Source organism: Dysidea avara, chromosome 5, assembly GCF_963678975.1.
Source record: "Dysidea avara chromosome 5, odDysAvar1.4, whole genome shotgun sequence".
Taxonomy (NCBI): Eukaryota; Metazoa; Porifera; class Demospongiae; order Dictyoceratida; family Dysideidae; genus Dysidea; species Dysidea avara.
In genome coordinates this window covers 12,665,278-12,686,752 of record NC_089276.1, presented here as the reverse complement: position 1 = coordinate 12,686,752, position 21,475 = coordinate 12,665,278, and the positions used below count along the sequence as shown (strand labels likewise).

Below are 21,475 nucleotides of genomic sequence, written 5' to 3'. Positions count from 1 at the left end.
ATGGGATTGTTACATGCAATTGTTGTGGTACTTGGCTGCTGGAAATAAAGTGCCCATATAGTGGAAGGAACTCCCACCCAGATGTACTTTGTGGTGAGCGTGATTCATTTTTAAATTCCAAAGGTTTAATCCATACCCACAAGTATTACACACAAATACTAGGCCAGCTTTTACTGTGTGACAAACAATATTGTGATTTTGTTGTCTGGACAACCAAAGGTCTCATAATTGAAAGAATACATATAGATGTACGATTCACAGAAAAGTTATTGAACAAGTTAACACAATTTTATGTGGAGAAACTGCTACCCAATATTATAACACATAGATACTTAGATAACAATGATGATGATAATGGTGATGATAGTGATGTATCGAATGAACAGAGCAGCAATGAAATATGCTGCATTTGTCAAGGCCCAGAGTATGGCAAGGTGATAAAATGTGACCATCAAGAATGCCAACACAAGTGGTTTCATTACAATTGTGTGGGGATTAAACGAGGAAAATGGTTTTGTCCAAACTGTATATAGTACATATTAGTGTTTCAAATTAATAGTGGATGCAAGTTACACAGTGCACAACATACAATAAGTATTTTGTCTATTGTAGCATATGACCTCTCATATGGTCTTTTGACTAGTGTTATTGGTAATGTCGAGTGTAATATCCTATAAGTTTTTAATCTTCCAATTGCATGTTCAACATGAATCCTGACCCTTGAAAGGCGTCTAGACTCTTCAACTTCTCTCTGAGACAACTGTGGTTTTCCTTTAGTGAATGGTGGTATGGCTAATATGGCACCATGTAGAGCTAGCTCTTCAGATATGTCAAAATCACGATCTTCCAATACCAAATCGCCGTGCATTAGCTTGTCTAAAAATCCACATGAAGATGCTATATGCTTATCAGAGATTCGACCACCCCAGCACTTAGAAACAAATATGATGGCTCCAGTAGGGCTAATAGCAACCAAGAATTTCACAGTATTGTGGCTCTTATAATTTGAATAGGTTTCTGCCCTAGCTGACAGTGATGTAGGTCTCTGCATAAATACTTCTGAGCAGTCGATAATGCATTTTGTTCAAGTGTATTTTGGTTTGAAGCAATCTGGCAATGTTTCACGAACCAGTCCATGATCTGGCCATGAAATTAGCTGCTGTAACTCCCTTGACATGATGTCAATCCAATGATGGAATATCTTGCTGACTCGTGAAACGTGTACCCCAAATTGATAACCTAAGTGCTTGTGTGGTGTAGCACGCCTCAGCTTCATTAGCACCATCAGTAACTGATCAGCTGCAGACAGACCATAGTGAGTGTATGTTGGTGATATCTGTGTGAACTTATCCACCAACATCTCAAAGACATTGTAAGATGGCAACCCATGCCAGTATAATATTTGGTTTGTTCATCATCACCGGCAAGTCTCTTTGATGGACTGCATTTCTTCAATGTCTCCCAGTATTCCTTCTGCAAAACTTGAATTAGTGCAGCTTGTTGAAAAACTATTTTCTCAAGGTCTTTTTTACTTTTATCTTCTGCTACATTACTGTTTACTGTAGTGACAGCTGGTTTACTTGTGATTTCATTTTGAATGACACTGTCCTTTGTAGCATAACTGTGTTCTAACATGACAATACTGGTGGGCTGCATGCTACTACTGCTGCTGGTTAGCAATTCCACATATGTCAATTACTCCATCATACTTTCATTTTCACCATCAGTGATCTCACTAACCTATTATTGTGGATAAATGTATGACAAGCATGATGTCTCAGCTTACTTCTACTGTTTGTTGCACATTGCTGTCAGCCTCCACAATGACAGCACTTTTACGAGCACGTTGTTGTTTACTCACTACAGTCACTGGTGTAGTAGTGTCCTCCTTCGCATCAACCTCTGATAACGACGTATTCCGGCTATACTGAGTAGTGGTTGGCTTAGTTTTTGAATAAGAGAATAATGATGGCACATAATCAATATCTCCTTCCTCTTTGACTGGTCTACCTACATAGTAAGTACATGTCATGGTAATAAACGTATCCATACACCAATAACAATAATCATATATAATTTAAAACTATTGCCTGTAAATGTATAAATGCAGTCCACAAAGCCGAGTTCCTTCAGTAGGTTGCCATCTAATGCGGCGAATTGCTGCAATCCATCTACGTCTTAGTCTGGGGTGGGGTCTATTCTACGGAACGGAACGGAACGGAAAGGAACGGAACGGAATGATGGACTAAACTACGGAACGAAATGCTTTCTCAAATTGAAGCTTGCAGCTTACCATTGCTGTACATGTTATCGGTGGCACTTCCAGCAGGTAATCAAAAGCACCCCAAGAAAGATAAAACGAATTTAAGGATCGATTGTGGGTTATTGATGGTTGTCATTAGTAACGAAGTACTAATTGTGGGAATAGCTGACTCAATGTGTTCTATCTTCAGATGTATCAAGTAGGGAACTTAATGCATGACTTGTTTTCACTAGTATATGAGTTGTTTTTGCTTACTTTTACTTTAGAATGTACAGTCTGGGGCCCAGCCTTTCTAATCGGCATAAATCAGTATGTAGCTACAGTACACTAGGAAACAAGTATTATGGTGACAAGCTGAATCAACTCAGTCTAAGCAGAATATAAAGGAATTTTGTGCAGAGTGTGAGGAGCAAACATTCAGATACCTCAAGGAGGCTATATTGTGTCAGAGTGAACATCAATGATTCATTAACAGAGTAGTGGACTAATGCCAGATATCTCAGCCTGAGTAGTGAGCTGAATCCAGGATGGGGTCTATTTTACAGATTGGAATGCTTTCTGAATCAAAACTTGTAGCTTGGCTAGCCACTATCATTGTTGAAATGTACTTTATCAGTGGAGCCTCCAGGAAAATAGAATAGGATAATAATAAAATATTAATAGCTGTCTCATGCAGTGATTGTTCTACTACCTGAGGATTGTTCTACTACCTGATATATCAAGCAGGTCTCTTCAATTCATTTATTGCATGTCCAAGGCAAATTTTGTTACTACAATACAGTAGCCGATTGGATGTCAGTTGTTTCTGCTGATCTTGACAAGATAAATAGTTTAGAAGACCACTCAATTTCTTCAGTTTCAGAGCATAATATTCACAGAGAAATTAACTAGAAAGTTACTGGTGACAGGAAAAAGCTAGGTGATCATGACTTTATTCAGTCTAATTAACAGAATTATATGGTTGATTGAGTGAGGTATCACTTTCAGAGTGTTCAGGCAACCAGCAATGAGATGCATGGATTCATCAAATTTGGTTGGAGACATTAAATATCCAAAAGCAAATTGACTGTATAATATTAATTCACTTTCTTTATGTTTTCTCAATTTTGAGCCTGTATACAAATAATTAAATTTTTCTTAATCAATAGAAATCCTAGAATAAGATGGGAGAGAAAAGTTATCTTTGTTTATCTATACTGTACAACTTCAAAGGAAAATGAAGAAAACATAGACAAATCAAAATTAGTACAACTACAATAAGGTGAATTACAGATTTAAATACTTAATACTTATTAGAGCCTTTACATGATTATTGTTCCAAAGCAAAATTGTAGATGGAAAAAACAGACTGGTGAGATCTTGGTTAATTAACGAGTGGTTGAAGATTAAAAGGGTGGTAACTTCTTGAATATGTTGCAAAGTGGAGGTACAAATCAAAATGGGATATCAATTTCATTATGAAAAATTTGTATACATAAATAATCTAGCATTACTGTATTTTGTCCTCCACTTAAATATGCTACAACAGTGTCGGTACAGTGACAGTCTACCTTGAAATCTCAACTCTAGAGTAGATCCAATACAGTGCAGCCCGCACTGTAACAAATATATGTGATCCCACTGTAATTTCATGGACCAGCTGGACTGGGAATCACTTGAAAATAGACAAACAAATTTAACCTGTTTTGTTTGTGGTGAAGCATGTGAAATGTTACACTTTAGAAATCCTAGGATTCTTAGGTGGTATGTAATTAATGTGAGTGTTCCATTTCAGGTCTGACTAGATACATTGAAATTACACACACATCTTGGTCCAAATCACGTTTGCCTGGTGGCTATGGGCATGGTTTCACATGCATAGAAGGCTTATAATGTTGTTTTAGACCTTCGGTGCTGGTCACTGTAAAGTGTTAATAATAATAATTGAGATCTGGGAGCCGGTTTTGGCATTTAGCTTGATTCAAGGCTAGCAGTCAGACACATCTTTGAATTTGTGAAACAGAAAAAATCAGCCCACTATTGAACACAGCATTAGTCCACTGCACTGGCTGTTAATAACTCCATGCATACACTTCAGTGATGTTTGCAGAATATAGCCTCCTTTTTTTTTTTAGCCTCCTTGCGGTCTGCCAAAATATTTACTCCTCACACACTGCACAAAATTCTTCAAGTTTTAATTCAGCTGGCTCTTTCCTGTTACCAGTGTCTTCCTGCTTGCTTTATTTGTACATTGATATATGACTTGAAAAGCTGGCCCCAGACTGTTTTCTAAAGTCAAACAACTCACATAAAGTGCCCTTCTTGATATATCCGTAGATGAACCATAGATGAACCATATATGAACATCACTGATACAGCTCATCCCACAATTAATACTTCGTTACTAATGACAACCAACACGAACCCACAATCGATCCTTTATTTTTTTATCTTGTTTAATCACCCACTGGAGGTGCCACTGATAACTTGTAAGGGAAGTTTCAGCAATGGTAAGTTGCAAGCTTCAATTTGAGAAAGCGTTCCGTTCCGTGGTTTTAGTCCATCATTCCGTTCCGTTCCGTAGAATAGACCCCACCTTAGTCTGGTACATCGCAGACCGCGGGCGCTTATAATCTCTAATCGATAAGCTCCAGAGGATTAGTCTGGTACATCGCAGACCCTATCCGCTGGGGCTTATCGATTAGAGATTATAAGTGTTATTACTTTTCACGTGATTGTCATCATGTGCCACGCCTCAGGTCGCAAATGGAGGTAGAAAACTTTCGTAGATGAACGACTATGGCAAGATTCGGAAGAATATTTTCGTAGCTAGGCAGTTACTATACTAATTAATTATTTGCATAATTGCTGGACACAAAGAAAACTTTTCGTAGGTGAAAGGTGATCTACATAATCTACGAAAATTTTCCACCTGGAATTTTTTACGTAGCTATACGGTAGTCGCATTATGCATGCAGTAGTGGGTGTGTGAGTTTTCTATTGTCTATACAAGGTTCAGCATAGCTGCATACAAGATCTAGAATATTAATATGAGGGAGCACCAACTTGACATCATATGACGTGAACGGATGTTTTCAACATCTCATAGCGCAATGAGTTCAGCCAGTAATTGTTACTAATGGCTTCCTTATTCTAGCTAGCTTCCCATCAACACGATGGCTTCCTTATTCTAGCTATTTATAGCTAGCTGTCATACTTTCTAACATAGTGTAGGTGGGACTTCCCATTGGTGGAGATTCCTCAACCACCATCATGTTGCTGTATGTGATATGATGCTGCTTCTGAAACTCTGTGTGATGGGCAACCACATGATTTGAGGCACTCTAGTTATCGAGCTCACTACCCATTAGAATTGCCCCTTTATCATCTGCCTACAGTTAGTAGTAGACCTTTAGCACTTTCTGGACCAGATCTATCTGTTTACGAACTGACTTCTGACTTTAATGCTACACACTATTCCAATGATCACCATCCATTCATCTCTTCATTTAATCCACTAGTACCTACCAGTTTCCACTTTTCCCCCTTTACCATGTATTCATCCTTCCCCGCTATGCCCAGCATCTCCCTTCCAACTTGACTGTATATTTAGTATAATTACTGTTTTAGCTCACATGTGTATGTTTTCATTTGTATCACTGGGAAATAGCCACTATGAAAAAACCACCCATCATCTATACTTGCCAGGGCAGGGAAAAATTGCTCCTGCAGTTGTCCATCCCTAGGTGCAGGGGTTGGTGACACTGCCATATGGTGAGTATAGCTGTTCAGAGCAAATCTGCATTCCTTCACACCGATTCTAGAGTGCATTGTCACTTGTCTAAGGGAATTTAGTGACTGAAGACTTTTATAAAAAAATGATTAAGCATCGCCAATTTATTAGTCATACCATTACATTCCATATTCTATTCCATTCCACATTCCATGATGATGTTTTACAATATCCCACTCATTGACTGATTTAATACTACTGACTCATTGTGCTCATTATCCCACTCATCATGCAATTATCACTATTTTTCCTGTCAATGTTGATGCAAATTAATTAATGAGCGATATCCGCAATGATGTTTTTGCATGACATTACGATTACAAAATATAATTATGATGTCATAATTGACAAAGTGGCCATCACGTCAGTGCGGGGGCTTTAGAGACTTTTTTATTCTTTATTTTTATTTTATAATGTACTAAACTCAGAATTGAGAATGACGTACATGTAAACATTAAAACTAATTAAACAAGTGAATTTCTAAAAGTGTTTTGAAATTGATAAGGTCTGCTGAATTAACAATTTCTTCAGGGAGGGAGTTCCAAAGTCTGATGACAGATGGAAAGGAGTGCTTTGGCACACAGTATTCGAAATGAATGTTGTCTGTACTTTTACACATGGAACCACGAGGTAAGAAGTAGTACACGTACTGTGACAGTGCAAAACGCACTCCAACAAGGAAAGCAGACCGAAAATTTTAAATTGGCACACCGAGCAAATAGGCTTATTTGTACTATATATGACGCCTTCGTCTTTCTTCGAATTTATAAACGCTATCATAGGGAAACACTATCTCGCCATGTACAAAGTCCCCACACTACGGCAGCCATTTTGTTTTGTAAAAAAAAAAGAAAAAAATCTCCGGATTTGTTTTGTGACATCATAGATAATTAATACACGCAATGTCATTGCGGATATCGCTCATTGCATGAGTTCAGGTCATTTTGTAAGTTATCTGTCGTAATCTGTTCTGTATAAATATGCTGTACCATTGTCAGTGTGCAGTGTTAAGAAAATAATCTGAATAGTAAAGCTCTACAAATACGCTGAGTCGCCGAATTAACTAGTAAGTAGCTATATATATTATAATACAGTGCATGTTATCAATACTTTGCAAAGGATTTTAAGAAATTGGCTAGCACATAGCTACGCCGACGTAGTTATACAACAATGAAGCAGTTTAGCCCAGAGGCGTAGCCAGAACCCGGGCCGGCCCAGGCGGCTGGCCCGGCATGCCCGGGCAAGGCGGGCATCAATATGTTCAAGGGTTCCAACAGCATTTACCTGAAACATTCAAACTTTACGCTGACCTTCCAGGTTATCTTGCTAGTTCCAGCCTCCCTAGTACCATCCCAACCAATCTTTCCTCCACCCTCAGCAGGCCTGACTTGGTATTGGTTTCTAATGGTTCCATTTGTTTGTTTGAATTGACGGTACCAACTAATACCCAGCAACATCTTCTTGCTGCTAGAGCTAGAAAGGAAGATCGATATAGCTCCTTGCAATATGACCTCCAGCTTTCTGTGTTAACCGTCAACCTTGTTCCCATTGAAATTGGTTGTTTATAGGCCACTTTTTGTCAGAAACAATTGCTCAAGTGGCTACTGCTCGTGAAGTGCCAAAGAAAACTGTAAGATCCTTGTTTGAGCAGGTAGCTCGCATTGCTGTGTCCTGTTCTTACAGAATTTTTAATTCTAGAGCCTCCCCGGACTGGGATCTTTTAGGTAAACTTTAAGTATTACATTTGTTTTGGTGTATTGTAATTTAATTTTAGTTAATGTAAGTCTTGCCAGGGCTCTTGTACTGATCCATCAGCACATGGTACCCCTGTGTCTAGGCCCCTATATGCTTGTACTGTATATTTTGTCTTAATCATTAAGACGTTTATTCTCTCCTTTCTCTCATTTGAGATGCACTAATAGAGTGCTGTCAAGATCGAGATACTCTCTAATAGAGCAGTTACAGTATTCAGAGAAGCAGTGTAGCAAGCTAGTTATAAATAAGGATATATATATATATATATATATAGGGATCCCTAATATAGACATTCCAGTATCCGAGAATTTTTAATAAAAAATTTCTCACTGGCACAAAACAACAACTCACTTGGGATTTCTCCATAGTCCAAGCTCCAATGAGGATGAAAATCGCTATGGGCCATGCTGATCATCATGAAAATCTTAGTTTTGTCATGCGCATTACATATAAGTAAGTTTTATGTTGTTTATGGGTATACACCATATATTGTATTGAGAAGTGTGCAGTAGAGGTGAAACATCTTTGCTCACCACAAAGCATACAAAGATCGCTGAGACCCGCATTACATGTACAAACTTTCAGCTAGTAGCAACTGCAGTTTCAAGACAGTCCAGAGTGCTAGATGGCTTCCTGATTCAATTGTGCCATTTTCCCTTTAAAACGTGTGGGGAGCCCCAGAGAAAAAAAATGTACCTTTTTTCAGTTTTAAAGTACTGTGCATGTCAAAGTAATTAATTCCAACCCAACAAACTATATATTTCTGGGATCGGCAATCAATACTCTATCTATTGAGCATAGGCATTCCAGCCCGATTTTTAAATTTTGGAAAAATGGACTTTACATATGCTCAATAGGTAGAGTATTGATTGCTGATCTCAGAAATATATAGTTTGTTGGGTTGGGATTAGCTACTTTGGCATGCACAGTACTTAAATACTGAAATAAGGTACATTTTATCTCCGGGGCTCCCCATACATTTTAAAGGGGAAAATGGCACAATTAAATCAGGAAGCCATCTAGTAATCTGGACTGTCTTGAAACTGCAGTTGCTTCTAGCTGCAAGTTTGTACATGTAATGAGAGTAACTTCAGATCTTATCGGATCTCAGCGATCTTTGTATGCTTTAATTTGTGGTGAGCAAACATGTTTCACCTACTGCACACTTCTCAATACAATATATGGTGTATACCCATAGGCAAGTGGCTATTGTATCTCAAGTAAGTAAAAACATCAAGTTAACAACTTATAAAGGTAAACAACTAAAGTGGAGGTGCCACAATGATGCAACAGTACCTTAAGGTGGAGTTGTGGTTTCAATTACGGCATCGTTATGCCGACTTTGAAGTTGTTTTTACTTTTGAGCTGATGATACAGTCATCAGAAAATTGCTCTGGAGCTGAAAATCGCTAACCCGAGCGAAGTAACTATGCCCTTTATAGTAAGCACCAGTGACTACCTTCCACCCGACTGTACGTTTTTAAAGTTTTAAAGTATTCTACGTACATTACAAGGCTTGAAAAGATTACAAAACAACACAAAACTTACTTATATGTAATGCACATGTCAAAACTAAAATTTTCATGATGATCAGCATGTGGACAAACCCCATAGCGATTTTCATCCTCATTAGAGCTCGAACTACAGAGCAATCCTAAGTTAAAAACAAGTTGTTATTTTGTGCCAAAAAATCTCGGATACTGGAATGCCTATATATAGTTAGTGGAGGGCAGCAGGTTTTTTTTTTCTTCTTTTTTCTTTGGTTTTCGGCTTAGCTAAGCTAGGCCATGGCATCAGCAAAAGTCTGGCTATATACACCCCTGGTTTAGCCAACTCAGCTGAAGCTAGGTTAGGGCTGATTTTCAGGTACAAATATAGTGATAGATACTGTATATATCAAAGCCTGTATAAGTGCACAGTCGAGTTAGTCTATACCATGTTAGTCAATAAGTGCCAGTATATGATTCCAGACGTCTCACAAGCGGGCCAACCCAGCAGGAAAAAAGAAGCCGGGGACCCGCGAGATACTATAGTAATGATTATTGCTAAGAGAACACACCAGATGTAAGGACAATGTGCATTGTAAAATTAAACATCAAATTCATCAAAAATTTCTCCTGTTAAACTTTTGCCCTTTATAGTTATGATGGTTTCTATGTACTGTACGTATAGCTATATTACTTTTAAAAGAATATTTCATACACCCGGCAATAAATATTAATTTCTTTGCTAGTTATAGATGCAGATACTCTAATAGAACAGCCGGTATCAAATACACTGACAATAATGACTTCATGATTATATCTCATGCATGAACGGAGAAACAGCAACTATAAGAGAGAAAACCATCGCATGAATTCAGTACATAAATGAAATGTGGTGCGTCCTCCAACTCACACGAACGCATAATTATGACAAATGCCAAAGGTGGGTGTGGCAAGGAAACTTACAAAATTTTATAGTCAAAATATACTTAATTGTGAGTCCATTCTGGACAGTCCCTAGCTAAAAAATCTTCCTCGAAACTGAGATAACATAAGCAGCATTGTCCCATGTAATAAGTTTGCTTATCTTTATCATAGATACTGATTATATACCTTATCTATGTCTTTATATAGCAGCTACAGCATCCTGCAATCACAGAAGGGTATTAAGGCCAAGTATATGTTATTCTTGGTTAAGTCATTCCTATCTTAAAAGGCAGGCAAATAATTATGATGGTAACTATATCTATGGCTACTCATAGTAGATAATAATCATAGTGTACACTTAATATAAAACCTCTATGATTTAAGAATTAATCAGCTTCAGGGGTGGCTGTGTCTCAGTCACTTGACATTCCTATAAAATTAATACTAATGGCTTCGGCTTTTGTAGTGTACTTGTTGATTGTGTTTCTGGACTATGAACTGAGTTCTTCATAAATGGCATTCTTTGCATCATTTTCTTTGGCAAATTTTACATGCATAAATGACTAAATGAGTGCATTTGTTGTGATTACTTAAGACAAAATATTTGAATTTAGTATCAAAAGCTATGTGATTCAGGAAGCAAAAGCATCTGGACAGAAAATGCATGGATTCGTCAATGCTGGCCACATACCATATATTAGTTGTAATTCTATAATATTGTCAGTGTGAGTACATGTAGCCACATGTGGGAGTTATGTACTAAGAAGGAGTATTGGTAATGTGCGTGGCTAAGGGAGTCATGTGTTAAATTTCACGAAAAACCGAAAGTGGTCTACTTCAAAGGATGGCTTAAATTCTTTACAATGTAGCTATCGTATGTAGCTAGTATACCCTATTCTGAAAGATGAAACTTCCTTAATTAGTCTTAACAAGAAATTGTAACACTGTTGCTTTGCAATTGTTGTCAACTAGTTTGACACCACCATACACATTAAATAAGTTATGTATAAAGATTGCAATAATTATTTTATTCAATGTATGGCAGCTAAAGATGTCGGACATTGAGAGTGTCACAGTGACAGCTTCATGGAACAGCACTGATAACCAGTCAGCTAAGTATTCAGAGAATGGCAACCATACCACTACTACTACTACTGACAATAACAATGCTGCTGATGAAACTAATGATCCTACTGGCAACAGCAGTACTACAGCTAATAGCAATGATAACAACAATGATAACATTGAGAATAGTCACATTGTTACTGGTGATAACAATGTCTCATTTGTTAACATCAACTACACCATACAACCTAAACCATTTCTGTCTCACTTTAAGACAATACCTACAAAGAAAATTCTTGACAATGTTAGGTACGTATATATATTGAAAGGTTCACCATCACATTTTTGTAATTTGTGTTCAGTGCTGCATAGTATTTAGCACTTGAGCATATCCTGATAATATTTATCTAGTGATTAGTGTTACTGATAAGTGTATAGTTGTATGCATAAATGGACTCGTGTGCAGCAAACACACTACACACACACACACACATACACACATACAAACATACACTACACATATAGTAGCATGTATGTATGATACGCACACTTCACACTGTGTATGTATGTACATGTTACTGCAATTTACCGCACTATTTTTTTATGCAGTGCAATAGTTATGCATGCATACACACACACACACACACACACACACACACACACACACACACACACACACACACACACACACACACACACACACACACACACACACACATACACATACACATGTCTTAGCAACAATTTCAAAGACTTGAAAGTGATGTTGAGCAGCCATACAGTAGCTAAACAGTAACATTTAGTATGCTGGTTGATTTTTACAGTGGATCAATGAATCCTGGTTTAAATGTCATAATGGGACCAAGTGGAAGTGGAAAGTCTTCGTGAGTTATTGCATGACACATATCGGTTAGTGACCCTAGTAAACACTTGGATAATGTTTACAGATTATTAGATGTCCTAGCTGACCGCAAGGCTAAAAAGGGATTAACAGGACATGTTCTTATCAATGGCAAGCGGCAATCACATAACTTCAAGTGTGCCTCAGCCTATGTAGTCCAGGTTAGTAGTGTATGGTGCATGCTTTAACAGTGATTGGTTACCATGAGAGAGTAGCTAAAATTAATGTTGTGCAAAATATTATTCAACCAAAAATATGTATAAGTTAACCTTGTGTGCAGGAGGACTTATTGTTGGGCACATTGTCTGTACGGGAGAACATAGCCTTCTCTGCTGCTCTCCGACTACCCACGTCATTGACAAGGGAAGAAAGATCTGACAAAGTGGAAAATGTTATCTCTGAATTGGGTCTCAGTCATGTTGCAAACTCTAAGGTAAGAATTTTCATATATGTATGCGTGTTGGTATGTTACCTGAATATATAGTACAGTAGATATGTATGCAACAAGTGCATGCTTCTTATATACCAAGTATTTGACTATATTTTGTCAGATGTCTGCAATTGATCACTCTCACAGGTTGGAACAGAACTGATTAGAGGAATATCTGGAGGTCAGAAGAAACGTACCAGTATTGGAATGGAGTTGATCATTTCTCCTGGTATTATATTCCTGGATGAGCCCACTACTGGATTAGATGCTGGCACAGCAGTGTCTGTTGTCAGACTGTTGAAAGAGTATGTGGAAGTGTAGTATGGTGGGGGCCTAGTCCTGTCCCATGAAGATGTAGGTGCACCGACTCTTACTGTCTAAATAGTACAATTGGCTTAGTGTTTAATTTTGCTGGCCATATAGCAGTGATAATTATAACAAAGGCTTTTTTCTTTGTGTGTGTGTGCGTGCGTGCGTGCGTTCGTTCGTGCGTGCGTGCGTGCGTGCGTGCATGCATGTGTGTCTGTCTATCTGTCTGTCTGTCTGTCTGTGCAGCTATGTGTGAGAAAAAGGGGCAAAAAGACAGAAGAGAGGTTGGGTGTTTATGATTGTGTGTGCCGTGTAATTATTGCATGTGTATAATGTGAACAAATGTATTGTTGTGTGCATTCTGGCATGAGAGTGGCTTTTACATTTATTTTCTGTCATCAACTGGATATGCCTTTCCATCCATGAATTTGATTATTACACATGTATATTACTGCCAATATATATCCATAATAATTGTTTTCATTGCAGATTGAGTTCATCAGGCAGGGTAATCATAATGTCAATACATCAACCACGTTACTCCATTTACAAATTGTTTGATTCACTGACACTGATATCTCGTGGTCGACTGGTCTACAATGGACCTGCTAACAATGCATTAAACTATTTCTCTCAAATAGGTTAGCCACCAAATATGAACTCTTGTTAATATTACGTATCTGTACACATCCATCTCCATCAACAAACTCACCATACAAACAAGTCTAAATTTACTTGTGTTGAGTGGAATGAATTTAACCTGTCAAAGATAAATAATTTGATTACCATGCCAATGGATATATCACTTGCAGTGTTTCCTTAACATGTATTTAACAGCTATCTATAGTTACTGATGTCATGTGTATATAGTAGCTCAACACAAGTACCAGAAAAGGTCAAATGGTACAATAGAATATGACTTCATACAAGGCACTCATACCACTTTCTAATACAGCAGTCAGACATTGTAACACAATTGTCAATCATACACAATAACACTTACTGTTGCAGTATTCAATGATGAATGTGAGAAAATAGTTTTTAAAACTAAACATTACATGTGATGAAGCTGTTACATAGCTACATCATGATATTTACTACCACTCAGGTTACCAGTGCGAACAACGCAATAATCCTGCTGATTTCTTCCTTGATGTGATCATAGAGAATGAGGAGGCTGATGGTACGCACATATGTAGTACAATAACAGAGATGTGTTATGTACGTTAACTGTATTAATGCCGGGGTGAAATTTAATGCAATTTCAGTGTGTATCATAAAGGATAGAGAAGCAAATGTTACTCCAGGTATCCTTTGTGGCCATGATTTTATGTGTTAATATATTGTATGTCTGAGAAACAGAATAAATATTTCATGAACTGTAGTGATGAACTACCTATGCCCTCACAGCTAGAAATTATTATGATAAAATTAACCATAAAAAGAAAGCAAAGCTTCATGCAGCAGTGAATTTTCAAATGAATGTTTAGGAGACGAAACTGTTCATTGTGTAGTTAGTTATATACTTACTTTGTGATGAACAAAAGAAAAGTTTCATTATGCTAAGCATAAAGTGTGTATGCCTTTTAGGTCCCAGTGATGAAGTTTCCGAAATTGAATCTTCAAACAGAGGTCGACTTCCTGAGATATTTGAAAAAAGCAACGAGTTTCAAGCAATCAAGCAATGCCTTGATGGGAAGCTGAAAACAGCTCTCAGTGTACCTCAAGGAATGACCCCTGAATTTGCCACCTCCTTTCCTTGGCAGGTCTGAAGTGCTCCTACAGTGTGCAATGAATATCTCTGTATTTTTTTAAACAGTTTGGTGTTCTGGCAGTTAGAACCATTCGCAATCTTCTTCGAAATCAGGTGGCAACAGGTGTACAAGTAAGGATGAACACGATAACTGCAAATAAAGGATAATCACGAGAAATACATAAATAGTTCTAGAGTTATTTGATTTGTGTCGTGTAGTATTGTATGTAGGTTTATAAAAATTGAGTTAACAACTGTACAGTAATTTCAAAGGTATGACTCATTATACTACTGTAGGTGCCATAAAATTCCAGCTGTATTTTGAGTACAGTAGTATTGAATGTCCATAAAATTAATAGACTGTGTTGTTGATAATAGAGTGTAATTCACTTGACCTTGTCATACAGGTCATAATGATGATGGGAATTGCTGTGACACTTGGACTGGTATTCCTTCAAGCTGATGATGATTTTGTTGGTGTTCAAGACAAGTGTGTCATATGCTGCATGCTGTTGGTTTGACTTCTTTCACATTCCGATCATTTTCTTTTCAGAATTGGTGCCATTTTCTTTGCAATCATCAATGTAGCATTCCTCAACATTCAAGCTGTTGACGTGCTTCAGAAAGAGAAGCCAATATTTGTGTAAGTTTTATACAGTGTAAGCAATGGAACCTATATACACCTGTACCTTAGCAGCTACCTGTGTAAAAGGCCACCTCTCTAATATAACCATCATTAAATTCCCCTGGCAAGACATTCACCTGTCTAAAGCAGCCACCTGCCTATTAAGGCCAACACATTTTGGGCCAAAGTTGCCTGGTTCCACTGTAGTATATAGATGTACGCACTACATGTTTGGTGTATGCAAGTATATACATACATACATCTAATAGTGATATACACATATATATTCATAAGCAATACCATTAATTTCTTTTCTTTTCCCTAGCCATCAAAATGTCAGTGGTTACTACCGTGTCTCTAGCTATTTCCTTGCCAAAGTGTCATGTGACCTTATTCCATTAAGGATCATTCCACTCATCCTGTATGTTATTACATTTTACTGGATGTTAGGTAAGCATTAGTATTAGCTCTCAGTACACTAGAACTAGTACTGTATTCCATATAGTGTGATAGCATCTACAAGCAATTTTGTGTAGAGTAACATGTAGAGTTGTGAACCAGTAGCATAGCCAATAGCACTAGCCCCGGTTACTGGAACTCAATCTGCCAGTCTAAATTACAAAGCCTTGGTGACATAACTGCTGGAAGTCCACCATTGTGAATGATTATTAAACATTTAGACATGGGTGGTCCATTTATGAAATGTGTGTGGATTAAAATAGTCAGCAGTAAAGTACTCTTTATATGATTCTCTCACAATTGCAGGATTAAATTACTGTTAGCTGGTCTGGGAATCCCACAGAATTTTAGTTTCAACATGTATTCATGTGTATTCACAGGCTTTATTTAGCCTTCCAGGGGTCCCTAGTGGTACACTGTAGTTACAATGAGAGGATGATAGTGATTTTGTCTGCTATAATGTATAGCAAAGTATCTGTTGTGACATGTTTACTACATGTAGGCCTGGAGTCCGATGCTGGCAAATTCTTCTTCTTCATGCTGACACTTGTTCTGATGACATCTTGTGCATCAGCTATCGCCTTTGCCATAAGCTCAGCTGCTCCAGTAGCAGGAATAGCAATAGCTGGAACTGCTTCAGCATTCATCCTACAAGCGGTATGTATTTTATTATAATATGGTGTCAGGCCCCCTGTTTGTTTGTCTGGCAACATTAACTTTACAATTGCAAACAACTGTCACTTTGTGTGCTTGAATGAACACAAACAAGTCCAGAGTGCATGTGTATGCCTGTTTGGTAACAAATCTTAAACAATGTATATGAGATTGTGTGCTTAGCTTTTTATAGACTCTATCTAAAATCGTATTCATTAATATACACCCTTGATCAATTTATCCCTCAAGCAAATCAATATGTGAGAACTTCAGCAACTGCAAATCCCATTACTGCTCATGTTCTACAAGCACTAATTACTCTTTTAAAAACTATGATCATTCCATATATGATAATAAATTATTACAGTGGCATAGGAAACTGGGGTTTCTGGGATTAAGAAAACCCCTCTAACTTGTACGCTAGTAACCAGAGCACCAAACTATAAAGTTTCATAGCAGAAAGGCACACAAGAGACAATAACAAAAGGGCAGTGTAATATTGCTAAAACAACTTACATCGATTCATCATGAATTGGATAAAGGGAGAACAAGGGTATGCATGAAGAACATCTTTATCATACATTACAGTAGTACTGTATATCAGGAGGTATATATTTTCTCACAAAAATATATTGACCAGAAACCGGTCTCACAATACCATGCACCATAGCAGTATAGGTTAGTTACATTAACTGAAAACCCAAAAGTGTCTTCAGTTCAATCTGAAATGCAGTCACTATGACATTTTTAAACAGTGGAATTTTCCACTGTCTGACTGACTACTTAGCTACTTACTAATGCCTTCAGATAAGCATAACTCGATATTAGCTATAAAGCTCATCACTTCAGCCTGATGGTGAACAGCACTATAACAAGTACAAGAAAAATTAATTCGATGAGAAATCATAGAAATAAAGCTACACCTGCAGATATACTAGTGATTCCTACTCAATAACCATGACCTGCCAGAAGCTTTAACTAAACTAGTATGTATCATTATATCCATGGAACCGTGAATATATATAGTGAACATAAATTCTGAACCATTTATTCTTCAAAATCACCCTCATCACATCTGTGACTCCCTGCTAAATTCTTTGAAAAACACATCACTATAATTATAAATAAACTGGTTATGTAAAGTCATAGGATTTGCAATGGTGACATCACTACGGGAAATGCTTGTACCAGGTATGACTTGTGTTGGTTACAAGTCCAGCAGTAAACAGTTTCAGCCTAAGTTCACCAAATATAACCTTCATACATATCTTCAATCAATGTGGACTTTGTTAATGCTGAAAAAAATCTCATACCTTGTCTGGGTCCTTAGTAATAGCGCCGCAAAAATTATTGGTGCCATGCTCAGGCAACCATACCGATGAAGTTCAAGATGAACTGGCTAGTGATTTGATAATAATACTCAGTCAATATACTAATGAAAAGGAATCTGTCAAGATAAATTCATAAAGAAACAATGTAGAGATAGCAAAATATGTCCACTCAAAGTCTGTAACTTGACCTGTAGCGACGATTGCCCGTACATAAAACTATTAGTCACTATGGGAATGATGTCACCGTTGTGATTCCCTATTTATATATAGTTAATTGCATACTATACAATATGATGTAATGTTCAGCACTTGTGCCAATGTTGTCTCTTTTACTAGATGTTTGCAGGATTTTTGAAGAACCTCAATACAATTGATGACTGGATTGCCTGGTTGCAATATCTCAGTATATTTCGCTATTCACTAAATGTATGTGCAAGAGTACTGAATGTCTAGCAATAACAATAAAAATTATAGTGCACACATTGTGGTTTGTGTGTCATTACTGTTTTATACTGTATAGTAATCTAGTAGTCTGTCGCATTTACTTTTTCTCATTGGCCAGAACAAAATAAGGTCAATTATATTGCGTATGTACTTCAAGTCATCAAGTTCCCTTTTCAAACTTTAACTATGCATGCAACCCACATTATAGTTAATCTGCTTGAAACCTTTGCCTCAATTGCATATATGTTTTAAATGGCACACATTAAGATCCATATTAAGCATAATGTTAATTTATTGCACAGGCTGCTGTAGTCAATGAATTGGATGGAAATGAGTACCCGCCTGGATGTGGTAGTGACAATTCCACAAGGTATGCAGCTTTCTGTTATAAACAGAAGACTTACATAATATTAATGTTGCCATCTAAACTATCTAAGTATACAATGCTCAATGGTATGAATTGTAGAGCAACTTTAAAGCTTATTTTTTGTACTGGAGGGTAGTTAGTGTATCCAAGGTGGCTCCCAAATCTATTATATATATATATATATATATATACAGCACAGCCTGACAGATTTTGAATTTTAAAATCTCATTATTGTCAATACAAGTAGGGGAGCATCTATTATGCCAGAATAATATTGGGAATAATAGGTAGTGGAAGAATTAGGGAATATTCCGGAATAATTGGATGAGTTCTGGGAATAATTGGTGAAATTTATAAGTTTTGTATGCAGTATAATGGAAAATTCTTCTGGATACACTACAGAAACAGTGTAAGCATAAAAACAGTTGAAAAGATCAAAATACTCATAGAACAGTCACTTATTCTAATAAAGCAGTCAACTTCGAACCCATAATTCTATTATAGCAGTCACTTTTATAAACTGTTACCAATATGCTTGTGTTTAGCACAAATTTCTGGAATAAATTTGAGAATAATAGGTGAATAAAAAAATTGCCAGAAAGAAAGAAAAACAATGGAAATTTTAAAAGCATATTAGACTTTCCCCTAAAATGCAAGCTTGATTCCCAATAGCTTGATTCCCAATAGCTTGGTTCCCAAGTCAGTTTGCTGGCCAGGTATTGTAATGACCCAAATATACTGTATATATCCAAATTCTCCAATTTATTTTTCTAAATTATTCTTACATTTATTAAATTAAATCCATTGTATTCTATTAGAGTAGTTTTGACTGCTCTATTATTAGAGTATCTCAATCTGTATAAAAGCATACCCTTGTTCTCTCTTAATCGATGTAAGTTTCTTATTACAGTGTAGCTATACTACCCTGCCTTATATATATTCCTGTACATTTGTGCTCCATACTAGGATAGTGTGATGCTTCTGTTACAAGCCCACAAGTTAAAATTCAGAGGGGTTTCTGGAACCCCTCAAAATATCCCTTTGAACTGTGTACTTTCTACATGCATAATGAATAGCTGCAAGAAGTAATAATTGATAAACTCAGAATCTAATATTTCAGAACACATATTAAATATATGTGCAGAATCTTCTAGATCATTAGGTGCAGATCATAGTCTTAATTTGCAGTATGGTTTAAACACTGGTACAAAGTATAAATATTTGTGCTGTATATAGTCAATTGTGCATACATTGTTTTTTGTTGTTGTTACAGCACATTTGATTGTCTAGTTGGAAGGGATTACTTGGACACACTTGGATATTTGGAGTTTGACATTTGGTACAACATACTGGCATTGGCCTGCTTCACTGTTGGCTATCTATTTCTCTCATATTTGATCCTTCGTATCATAAAGAAAGAAAAATAAAGAATACTGTTGCTGCCACTGTATGTATGTCCAACTAATTTACAAATACATTTTACCACATAATTAAATAACTACTGAACTGTAACAATATTATACAAAATTAACCACATAGCTATATCTATCAGTTGAGCTGTATTGAACAATTATTGAATGTATGTGAATTCTTGTAAACTAAACTCAGCCATCTAGCAAAATTGTAGTTTCGGTATAGTTGACAGTCTGATAAGGTTATTATTCCTCCACTGTTGTCTACTACTGTTAAAATCTGTACCAGGTATCTTCATGTGTGTGTGTTTGTATGTGTGTGTGTCTGTGTGTACTATAAAGCATTAATAAATAAATATCACAATAAAACCTTAAAGAAGGGATCACCTGAAATAGCTACAAATAATATTATAAGCCATGCTGGTTTAGCTAAACAGCTACAGCTAGTTGCATAACCTCATGCAAGGGAACCTCTTCATGCATGTTTTTGGTCCCATAGGTACCCATTAATGCTGTAACTAGTAATTTATGTGTGAATACTGTAATTTGCTTTCTCTTTTGTTGTAAAAATAACCATGAAACTTTTGCAAACTGAGATCGAGATACTCTAATAGAGCAGTCATGTGTAGAAAGCACAGTGAACCAAGAGAGTACATCTTACATAATACCCGCTGCTATGGGCATTTGTGCTTCTGACAGGTTTTATGACTTAAGTAGGAACTAAATGTGCTCTAGTATAGCTGTGAGTGTAGGTGGCCACCCTTTTGTCATTACTTTTTATGATCCGATCCCTATTCAAAGGTATTTCCTTATAGTTATAGTAATTATTATGAAATGATGACACATCACTGCATTACAACAAAGAGTAATGTTTGTAGCCAACACTATAATCATTGCGCTGCTACAAAATGGACAGTAACGGTACACTGTTAAAATGAAGAGTAACCACAACTGTTAAGGAGTTCCCAGTGTAGGGAGGATTTAACACCCCTGGAGAGTAACCATTACTGTAAAGGAGTAACACATGCTCTGAAGGTGGTGTCACTTACTCTTCAGAGTAATGGTTATTCTCTTCAGAGTGTTGGTTACTCTCCAGGGGTGTTAAATCCTCCCTACACTGGGAACTCTTTAGAGTGGTAGTTACTCTTCATTTTTAACAGTGTATTAGGTACTTCATAATATCACAACAGGTAGTTGTGAAGACTCGTAAGAAGGTTACCAAATTGAAATATTATACATGACTTTTGACCATAGCTATATAGTTACGAATTGTTTTTGGGCCTTTTACTTCAGTAGTGAATAATGATAAAATGAAATTGACACATGTAAATCCCAAATTTTGTGGATAGGAAGTTTGCCTGACCTATATTTATCTGCAAAACCATAGCTAGTGGAGTCATATTTATTTAAAGACTTTACAGTGTAAAAAGCAGTGACAGACAAAAGGTGGTACAATGGAATAAACTAACTATATTATGTAAAAATTACACTAATGGAATACTGGCATCCTGTGTCGTTATCCAA

At 36.8% G+C, this 21,475-nt stretch overlaps 1 protein-coding gene across 3 annotated transcripts; it reads left to right on the top strand.

Annotated features, from left to right (window-relative positions):
• The first annotated feature begins 6,578 nt into the window (after positions 1-6,578).
• Positions 6,579-20,242, top strand: LOC136257029 (broad substrate specificity ATP-binding cassette transporter ABCG2-like). Of its 3 annotated transcripts, none has more exons than XM_066050128.1 (17): positions 6,579-6,665; positions 11,247-11,575; positions 12,091-12,150; positions 12,214-12,328; positions 12,448-12,600; positions 12,745-12,902; positions 13,396-13,547; positions 14,015-14,089; positions 14,497-14,672; positions 14,726-14,791; positions 15,067-15,149; positions 15,213-15,302; positions 15,610-15,734; positions 16,246-16,400; positions 18,065-18,154; positions 18,475-18,542; positions 19,813-20,242. In XM_066050128.1, the coding sequence occupies exons 1-17, from the start codon at positions 6,594-6,596 to the stop codon at positions 19,964-19,966; spliced, it is 2,121 nt and encodes a 706-aa protein (XP_065906200.1). In that variant the 5' UTR covers positions 6,579-6,593; the 3' UTR covers positions 19,967-20,242. The 3 variants fall into 3 exon arrangements, with proteins under 3 accessions (XP_065906200.1, XP_065906201.1, XP_065906202.1); XM_066050129.1 differs by lacking the exon at positions 6,579-6,665 and adding an exon at positions 7,006-7,101 and having other exon boundaries at positions 19,813-20,241; XM_066050130.1 differs by lacking the exon at positions 6,579-6,665 and having other exon boundaries at positions 11,561-11,575; positions 12,091-12,175; positions 12,222-12,328; positions 19,813-20,239.
• Positions 20,243-21,475: the final 1,233 nt, after the last annotated feature.